At 42.1% G+C, this 10,779-nt stretch overlaps 1 protein-coding gene across 1 annotated transcript in view; it reads left to right on the top strand.

Annotated features, from left to right (window-relative positions):
- Positions 1 to 10,779, top strand: part of Arfgef3 (ARFGEF family member 3) — a 165,182-nt gene that overhangs the window by 111,858 nt on the left and 42,545 nt on the right. The window contains exons 15-19 of the mRNA XM_031380518.1: positions 3,271 to 3,378; positions 3,704 to 3,919; positions 4,067 to 4,177; positions 6,429 to 6,579; positions 8,768 to 9,085. Of these exons, the coding sequence (XP_031236378.1) occupies positions 3,271 to 3,378; positions 3,704 to 3,919; positions 4,067 to 4,177; positions 6,429 to 6,579; positions 8,768 to 9,085 (904 nt within the window). The remainder of the gene's footprint in view (positions 1 to 3,270; positions 3,379 to 3,703; positions 3,920 to 4,066; positions 4,178 to 6,428; positions 6,580 to 8,767; positions 9,086 to 10,779) is intronic.

Raw genomic sequence — 10,779 nt, 5'->3', positions numbered from 1 at the left:
AGTAACTTATAAAGTCCTCTTCTTCAAATTGATACAAGAGTTACAGACGTCAAGCAAAGCATTCAGTCGAGTGAGTAGATTTTATGACAACAGCAGAGGCAGAGTTTAGCTTTATTTTTTTTTTCAAATATAAAGCATGCAACAGCACTTAAAAGAATGCTTTGGACTCTCTTCTTCACCTGCTTGCTTTATGGGACTGAGCAACTGCTACATCCTTGGACTTCCACTCACAGCTGCTGCTGACCATTGTTGGGAGTTGGATTACAGACTGATCATAGGATCAGAGGTGAGGAGAACACATGTGCCCCAACACCAGAAGTAACTGGGACCAGCGGGACCCAGGCACCCAGGAACTCTGCCCGACCAGTGGCATGGGTTCCTTCCTTTCTGGGCTGGTGTCCTGAGTAGACCTTGGGCACTAACTCCGCAGCTAGTCCCACAACACACAGAAGAAGCTCTACTTCAAAGTGTTCTAATACACCCAGGACCACAGGATCCTGAAGCTTGTTCACACCAGGATCTCAGGGTCCTAGAGACAACTTGACTCCCAGGAGCTCTGACACAGCGAGGATCTCAGGATCACAGGATCCCAGAATCACAGGATCAGAGACAGCTGAACTCTGAGGAGTTCTAACACAACCAGGATCACAGGAAGGACAGACAGACTCTAGTCAAATATAGCAAGAACAGGTAGCACTAGAGATAATCAGATGGCAGGAGGCAAGCATAAGAACATAAGCAACAGAAACCAAGTTTAGTTGGCATCATCAGAGCCCAATTCTCCCACCACAGCAAGTCCTGGATACACCATCACACCAGAAAGGCAAGATTCAAATCTAAAATCACTTCTCATGATGGTGATAGAGGACTTTAAGGACATAAATAACTCCCTTAAAAATACAGGAGAACACAGGTAAACAGCTAGAAGCACTTAAAGAGGAAACACAAAAATCCCTTAAAGAATTACAGGAAAACACAATCAAACAACCAAAGGAAATGAACAAAACTGTCCAAGACCTAAAAATGAAAATAGAAACAATAAAGAAATCACAAAGCGAAACAACCCTGGAGTTAGAAAACCTAGGAAAGAGATCAGGAGTCATAGATGCAAGCACCACCAACAGAATACAAGAGATAGAAAAGAGAGTCTGGGCAGAAGACACCTTAGAAAACATTGACACAACAGTCAAAGAAAATGCAAAAAGCAAAGAGCTCCTAATGCAAAACATCCAGGAAATCCAGGACACAATGAGAAGACCAAACCTAAGGATAATAGGTGTAGAAGAAAGTGAAGACTCCCAATGTAATGTGCCAGTAAATATCTTCAACAAAATTATAGAAGAAAACTTCCCTAACCTAAAGAAAGAGATGCTCATAAACCTACAAGAAGCCTACAGAATTCCAAATAGACTGAACCAGAAAAGAAGTTCCTCCCATCACATAGTAATCAAAACACCAAATGCACTAAACAAAGAAAGAATTTTAAAAGCAGTAAGGGAAAAAGGTCAAGTAACATATAAAGGCAGACCTATCAACATTACACCAGACTTCTCACCAGAGACTATGATAGCTAGAAGATCTGGACAGATGTTATACAGACCCTACAAGAACACAAATGCCAGCCTGGGCTATTATACCCAGCAAAACTCTCAAGTACTATAGATGGAGAAACCAAGATATTCCATGACAAAACCAAATTTAAACAATATCTTTCCACAAATCCAGCCCTACAAAGGATAATAGATGGAAAACACCAACACAAGGAGGGAAACTACACCCTAGAAAAAGCAAGAAAGTAATCTTTCAACAAACCCAAAAGAAGATAGCCACACAAACATAATTTTACCTCTAACAACAAAAATAACAGGAAGTAACAATCACTTTTCCTTAATATCTCCTAGCATCGATGGACTCAATTCCCCAAAAATGACATAGACTAACAGATTGGATATGTAAAGAGAATCCAGCATTTTGCTGCATACAGGAAATGCACCTCAGTGACAAAGACAGACACTACCTCAGAGTAAAAGGTTGGAAATCAATTTTCCAAGCAAATGGTCCCAAGAAACAATCTGGAGTAGCTGTTCTAATATCAAATAAAATCAACTTTCAACCAAAAGTTATCCAAAAAAGATAAGGAAGGACACTTCATACTCATCAAAGGATAAACCTACCAAGATGAACTCTCGATTCTGAATGTCTATGGTCCAAATGCAAGGGCGCCCACATTCATAAAAGAAACTCTACTAAAGCTCAAAGCACACATCACACCCCACACAATACTAGTGGGAGACTTCAACATGCTACTCTCAGCAATGGACAGATCATAGAAACAGAAACAAAGACACGGTGAAACTAACAGAAGTTATGAACCAAATGGATCTAACAGATATTTATAGAACATTTTTCATCCTAAAGCAAAAGAATATACCTTCTTCTCAGCACTTCACTGTACTTTCTCTAAAATTGACCATATAGTTAGTCACAAAACAGGACTCAGCAGATACAAGAAGATTGAAATAATCCCATGCACCCTATCAGATCACCACAGTCTAAGGCTGGTCTTAAATACCAACAACAACAAAAAACCAGAATGCACACATACACATGGAAGCTGAACAATGCTCTACTCAATGATAACTTGGTCAAGGGAGAAATAAATAAAGAAATTAAAGGCTTTTTAAATTTTAATGAAAATGAAGAAGCATCATACCAAACTTATGGGACACAATGAAAGCAGTGGTAAGAGGAAAACTCATAGCTCTAAGTGCCTCTAAAAAGAAACTGAAGAAAGCTTACACTAACAACTTGACAATACTCCTGAAAACTCTAGAACAAAAAGAAGCAAATACACCCAAGAGTAGTAGATGGCAGGAGATATCAAACTCAGGGCTGAAATCAACCAAATAGAAACAAAAAGAACTATACAAAGAATCAACAAAACCAGCTGGATATATATACATATACATATATATATCTTAAATGTAATCTTAAAATAATTATTCTGTTTGTTGAATATTAACAGCTGAAAATATTAAAATCTTGTCCTACAAAAAAAAAGAATGTTTTGACAATGAAAAAAAACAAACTGAGGGAACAAAACAACATTTATAATTTTCTCAGAAAAAGTGACTCTATGGCTCATGTATAATAAATAGAATGGATTTTTGTTGAAAAGACATAAATATTACGGTGGCTACTGCTTATTTTTTTTAATTGATCTACCAAAAGGGAAGACTTTAGAGATGGCTTTGCTCTTGTAATTGGCAGATATTGATGGCCTAGAGAGCAGTGCAATCGGTGGCCAGTTGATGGCATCAGCTTCAGTGGAGTCGCCATTCACCCAGAGCCGGAGACTTGATGATTCCATGGTAGCAGGTAAGACCTTCACCTTTGAGTGTAAAATGTACATACATTACAGATGTTACCAGTCGTTGAGCTGTTAATGGTGGCTTCAATAAATTATGACCTTATCTTGGGGTGAAGGTAGCTAATGAAATTGCCCAGCAGAGACAGTGATGTCACATTCATTATTTATGATCACCATGTGAAACCTGACCCAACACAATCTAATACATTGTGTTTCCTGTTATAAAATTACATGTAACCCAGAATTGCTTATCTGAGGCCTGGAGAACCTCAGACTCTTCTTTGTCATTCTTTTTGTCTCTGAAAAGTGGCCAACATGCTCTCTTTCTTGTAGGTGTTGCATTTGCCCGTTATATTTTGGTTGGCTGCTGGAAGAACCTGATTGATACTCTGTCAACCCCCTTGACTGGTCGGATGGCAGGAAGCTCCAAGGGGCTGGCCTTCATCCTTGGAGCTGAGGGCATCAAAGAGCAGAACCAGAAAGAACGAGATGCCATCTGCATGAGCCTTGATGGGCTGCGGAAAGCTGCTCGGCTGAGCTGTGCCCTAGGTACCTGTGGGGATCCCTGACTCTTAGCCTAAGGGAGGTTCTCTTCAGAACTCACTGGGCAAAGCATCGCATCATTTAGAATAGGTTCTTATGGTATATGTCCGGAGAACATACTCAATTAATGGGTAGCTGTTTGTCTCCCTGAAGGGGTTGCCGCTAACTGTGCCTCAGCTCTTGCTCAAATGGCAGCTGCATCCTGTGTCCAAGAAGAGAAAGAAGAAAGGGAAGCCCAAGAGCCCAGTGATGCCCTAGCACAAGGTAACAGCTGCAGACCAGGATCTACCTGGTGATACCATTAGCAACTGGTCCCCATTCTATGTGTGATACACAGTAGGTAATTGCCACTAGTCAGGAACCCCTCTGGGACACAGGCTTTAGTCTGTTTTAGGTGAAAGAACTTACATAGTGTTGATGGTGTCTCCTCCTCACAAAAGAGTCATACTGGCTACTAGTGACAAGGAAAGTACAGTTAGCTGCTGACAAGAGTGCCAGGGGCCCACCAAACAGAGCCTACACCTGGGTCATCATCAGGCTGCTAGTGCACATTAGATATCCCTCTGGTTATAGTAGGACTGGCAAATTGGCCAATGTTCTAAGTGTAAAAATCAAATAGAGTCTATAAAGGGGGGCCTGAAAAACTTCACTCAGGAAAACCTGAGTTTTATGGACACAAGAAAGCTTCAGTGAAGCTGATGATCTTCTAGACTCAAAGAAAATACCTTTCCTAATAGCAATAAGAGATGCAAGGCAGCCAGCAGGCTGAAGGAGAAATACAAGCAATACACGAAATTCAAATTCTACTGATGCTATCTGTGGATAGCTAGTCATAGAAATGTGTATTCTTAGCAAAGATATGCAATTTAGGTCACTATTCTACAAATGTTAGTAATATTTAGGAGCCTGTTAACAAGCAAAATAGTTCTTACAGATCTAGGAGAAGGAGGAAAGAGGAATTGAAGCTTCCTTAAGCACTGTGTACCTAGTAACTACACACAGATATGCACAGTTAGCCACCTGTAGTGGTGAATATCTGTATGCCAGACCTCAAGAGTCTGAGGTGAGAGAGTTGCAAATCTAAGGCCAGCTTGAGTTCTAGAGCAAGAACTTACTCAGAAATACAACTTGTAGGGTCTAGAGAGATGGCTCAGCAGTTAAGAGTGTTTGCTATTCAATCATAAGGACCACAGTTCTCAGATCTTAGCTCCCAAATTACAAGTCACGTACAACATAAAAGTCTTCCTTCCACCCTAGTTCTCAGGGATACAACACCCTACCTCAGATCTCTGCACATGCACAGGTATGCATGCCTACACATATGTATGTGTGCATACATTCATACACACAAAAAAAAATAAGTAAATAAATAAATAAGATGAACCTTTAAAAGAGGTCTTATAGCTGGAGAGATGGATCACCTGTTAAGAGCACTAGCTGCTCTTCCAGAGGACCGAAATTATATTTTCTGCACCTACGTGGTGGCTCACACCCATCTTTATGGTTCTGACATTCATGTCTGACCTGTGGAACCCACATGCACATGTGCCCATACATACATGCAAATAAAACACTCATACACATAAAATAAATATTTTTAAATGCTTAATTTTTATAATTATAGTTCCTAAAACACAACACATTTTACATAGCTAAAAATGTCCTAATCATAAACAAATACAAAATAAAATCGGTCTTACATTCATGAGGCAAGTAGTATTTTCCTAAAAGTAACTTCCTCCTTATGACATGAAACTGGCTGAGTCACTTGAAGACAGTTTCCTCTATTTCTTACCTCTGAATTATCCCCCACCAAACCTGGCAACTGGAAAGCTCTCTTTAAGGGTATTACTGCCCTTTGGCTTTGTGTTGGGACTTAGCATGAATGATGTGCTAAATCAGTTTTTGTATTCTTCCTCAGTTGTCACCACTCTATTTTGTTCCAATAAAGCATTATTTATAGCTCACAGATACAAGTGTGGACTTCGGGGATAAAATGACATCATGGTTTTCACTTGAAAAGAAATCCTTGTGCTCCAGACACATAGATATAGATTTTTAGATGACCACATCAGAAAGCCATACATAATATTAATCTCAGAGAGACTTACTTGCAGACTGCCAAGAATGTCTTGATATTTATAAATTTGGGTGCACAGGGAAGGATAAAGAATCAGGAAACAGATGGTTTGGCTGGAGTTAGCACATAAGCCCACCTATAGTGGTGTTATGTCTCACTAGACCCATAGGTGGGCCAGAAGGAACTGTACCTAGCTCAGGATCCATCTGACCCTAGAGCCACAGAGCAGGGGTCACCAGTGAATGGGGTCTTGTCTGACCATGACTTTGCATGTGGACGATGGAGACCTGCTGAAGAGGGGCTTGCGGCCAGTGAAGTATATCATTTCCCTTTTGCTCTTGCATGAGAACACACTCTTTCATTTCCATCTTGTCTCTCTCCCTTTCTGTCTCCCTTACTCAGACTGCTATTTTAATAAATGTCTTTCTGGCACAGTGAAACTAAAAGTGGAGCAGAAACTGGAGCAGATGGGGAAGGTGCAGGGGGTGTGGCTGCACACAGCCCACGTCTTGTGCATGGATGCCATCCTCAGCGTAGGCCTGGAGATGGGAAGCCACAATCCGGACTGCTGGCCACACGTGTTCAGGTGCATGATGGTATCCCCACCTCTAATGGCACAGACCCCGCCTTGGAAAGCCTGGGGTGGTAGAGAGGGTATAGACTCCAGAGTCTGCCAGCATCTCAGTGGAGTACTCACCATCTAGATACATTTTTAGTGAGACACAGAAAAGAGGACAAGAGATAGGTACCTGCTGAACCTATGTTTTGGAGAACAGAATAGCAGAACTGGATTCAGAAAATTGTGATTTATCTGTTGACATTGCTGTGGGAGACAGATGTATTATACCAATGGACTGCTTTCTAGAGTGGCAGATAGAACACAAGCAAGCAGTTTAAATGAGTATGGTGTCCTTTCTATTTACAAAAAGGGCCCTGGATAACACACATCATTATATACAGTACCTCATTAAAGACATCTAGTTTAAGTGGACAAAGAAAAATAAGAACACAATAATACATCTGTGTAAAGCACCACTAAAAATTTGACTCTACGCTTTGTGGCATGGAAGTAAAGAGAGTCCTAGCCATCACCTTTAAAATAAAAAACAAAATGATGACAACTCAATAGTGCAACTCTTAAGTCCAAGTCAAGAACCACATCTTCCCAAGCACTGGCATCAGAGCAGAAGAAAGTGAACGAGCAGATCACCCCGGAAAGAGACCAGTTAGATGATAACCAGCAAGATCTGAGTTTAGTTCAACTTCACTAAAACAAATGTAGCTCCAAGTGCTAGTTGAGTTCCTAAGAGAAAAGCATGCAGAATGCCTCATGGTTGTAAAACTAGCCTGTTTGGAGTAGTTTTAAAAACACATTACCAGTAGCCTTAGCCCTGGAGCTGTGACAGAGCTACCAGCCCCTCCTCTGGATTGTTTGATCGTAACCATCCTCCAACCCAGCTTCCCTTTTTCTACCCCACCTTTGCTCCACGGATAAAAAACATTCAGACAGCTTTATTACTTTAGAACTTGCTGGCTATCACAGTTTCTGGGCACAGAATTTCCTGCCTGGAAAGGCATTCCCTCATCAATTATTATCTCCATTTTTCCTCCTGTCCTAAACTTATAAGCTACCCTGTATCAGCTAGTCCCCACCAACCTCCTTGGCCCCCGACGCCCGCCCATAGCAGAGTCTGTAGGCCCTAGCTGCCCTGAGGCCTTACATGACTGAAGCTTTGTTCTTGCTGAAAAGCACAGCAGGAAAGCCCTCTTTTTCCCTGTATCTGCCTTTTCCTCCTGGGACCTGGATGTCCCACCTATACCTTCTCTCCAGCAGTTGGCTCCCAGCCTTCTTCATTGACAAAATCAAGAACCAATTAGGGAACCAGACCTTAGTATTAGCACCTCCCAGTACACCAACCAACTTGAAAGGAATGGGTGAAAGGACCAGGATGAAGCACCCTGGAGCAAAGTGGGGCGAAACAGAGAAGCTGATGACCAGATGTTCTGCATCGGTCTTACAAAAAAAACAAAAGGAAGAGACTCAGGTGGCACCCAAGCAATATATATATAAATTCAACAAATTCCCTAAGTATAGAACACCAGAATAGTTTATCAGGATGCCCATCGACAACAACTACGTTATCTGAGATGTCTTAGAATGCATCTTAATCTTAAATTCAATTGGGAACAAATCCTTTGGAAGTTGGCAGTTGCACATGTCCTGTTTCTGCAGTGCTAGGGTATGCCCCCTTAACCCTATTCCCTACTTGGACACAAATTTATGGAGCTATCAGCATGAGACACGTCATAGCTGGGTAGAAGTCTACTGTGTCAACAGAGCCTCTCCACTACGCGGGTTCATTTGGGATCCTTTCTGAAGGAAGCGCTCGCTTCTCAGCTAATCAGAGCATAGTACAGAGGGAGATGGGATTCCTTGGGGAAACTTTTCAAATAAGTTGTCTAGTAAAGCAGTAAGCTAAGCAACACAGAAGACAGGCAACAGAGCTCTGTTGCCTGTCTTTTCCCCAGCAGTGATGAGTGAGAGAAACTAAGGAATCCCTTACCCATGCCAGGGCTGGCCCAACCCAAAACAAGTCTCCTGCCTCCAGACACTCACAGAGTGAGGGAACGACAGTGCAAAAATATGCTAAGAGGAAAGGAGAAAAGCTGAGACAAACTCCAAGGGTAGTTGGATCTCCTTTTACCTCGCTGTGGGATGAACAGAGTCGGCAGTGCTGGGCTACAGTATTCACTTCCTGTTTGACTCTTTCTAGGGTTTGCGAGTATGTGGGCACACTGGAGCACACCCACTTCAGCGACAGCGTCTCCCAGCCCCCTCTGACCATCCACCAGCCACAGAAGACACCTGGGAGCTCTGGCCTCCTTGGCGAACTTGAGTTTAAGAGCTCGTCCCAGGAGCAGAGCCTGGAGCAGGGGCCTTCCCTGAACACAGCCCCCGTGGTCCAGCCACACTCCATCCAGGAGCTTGTTCGGGAATGTAGCCGTGGCCGGACCTCAGACTTCCGGGGAGGCAGTCTGAGTGGCAGCAGTGCTGCCAAGGTGGTGCTCAGTCTCTCTACCCAGGCCGACAGGTATGCAAGGCCAGCGTCTTCTGAGGATGCTTCAGCAGGGATTGCCTGTTGGCTACGCCTGTGTTAATTTGTCTGGTCTCAAAATTAGTCTGGGGATAACGCACTAACCAATTACTAAAAATGCTCTCCAGTGTGTGTGTGTGTGTATCTGCACGCACACATGTGCATGTGTACGTATGTATGTATATATGTATGTATGTGTGTATGTATAAGTGTATATGTATGTAGGAAACCCTTGCCTGTTCTTCAGGCACTATCCACTTTTTTTGTTTATTTGTTTGCTTTTAAGACAGTATCTCTCATGGCCTCTAGAGCTTCTCAAGTAAGCTCGGCTGGCTGACCAACGAATTCCAGATATAGACTTGTACTTGCCTCCTCCACACCAGGATTAGTTACAAATGTGAGCCATTATAATTATACTCTGCTTTTGTATGTGGGCTCTGGGGATTGAATCCAGTTTCTTGGGCTGGCAAGGCAACAATCAATTGATATCAACCAGACTGTCCCCCATCTCTCTTTCCATTGTCTTCCCTCCTTCTACACATCATTTTTTGAATGAACCGTCCTCTAATGCCTGAGTTCCAGTTCTGAACTGGATTACCTGAAATTTGGTCTATGGTTGGAGTATCATATCTGATTTCCTTAATAGGAAAATAAGATTCTTTTTAAAAGTAATTTTCAGAGGGTAGTTATGAGGTTGAATTAAGTTATACATTAAAATTTTGGTGACTCTTGCTACAAAATCCCATACCATGGGTTTTCGAGATAGCTCAGTGGACAATGTGTTTATTGCACAAGGATGAAAATCAGAGATCCCTAGGACACACATAAAAAAGCCAGGCAGGCATAGTAGCTCCCTGGAATCATAACACTTGGGAGTTAAAGACAAGCTCCCTAGGTCAAACCAGTTACCTAGGCTAGCAAAAATTGTCAAACCCTAGATTCAGTAATAGAACCTGCAGCAAGAAATAAATAGAATGAAAAAGATCAAGATAAAAAAATTGAGGAAGACACCCATCATCAACTTTAGGTTTATGCACTTAAGTGTGCGCACACACACGCACACACACACATATCTCACACACACTCATACTCATGAAATAAAAAAATAAAAACATTTCTACCCAGAAATATGGTACTTATTGATGTCTAAGAACCACATTAAGGCAAAGAAGGGAAGTCAGCTACGGCCTGCCTCAGACGTTTGACAACAGGTCAATTCTGGAGTGCTTGTGATCGCCAGTCACACCACATCACCTTATTTATTCCTCCAAGTATAGTCATTATGCTCAGGCTTCCTACAAAAAGGACAGACAGGAAGTGCTAGGGAAGCAGGCTGAACATTCACAGGCTGGGCTCAGACAGCCAGACTTCCTGTTCTAACTTTGACATTGACCAGCCTGTTGATTTCTATAGAAACAGTTAAACTTAGACTCACTTTTCCCACGCTGATTCATATAATCCGTAAATGCTATAACTGGTAGAATAATCACTTGCTTCTAAGTATCCCATAAATTGGCTATTAAAGTGTTTTAAAATCTAGGAGGTGGTACATGGGTGTCAGAAAGAGTCTAACACACTCCTGTAGTCTCTCTACTAGACCAAAAGAAAAGGAAATGGTTACGATTCAGAAGCAGAATAGATGGGCAGTGGTGGCACACGCCTTTAATCCCAGCACTTGGGAGGCAGAGGCA

This window comes from Mastomys coucha, unplaced genomic scaffold (assembly GCF_008632895.1).
Source record: "Mastomys coucha isolate ucsf_1 unplaced genomic scaffold, UCSF_Mcou_1 pScaffold2, whole genome shotgun sequence".
In the NCBI taxonomy this organism is placed as follows: domain Eukaryota; kingdom Metazoa; phylum Chordata; class Mammalia; order Rodentia; family Muridae; genus Mastomys; species Mastomys coucha.
The sequence above is the reverse complement of the archived record's forward strand: the minus strand, read 5'-3'. Positions and strand labels throughout refer to the sequence as shown.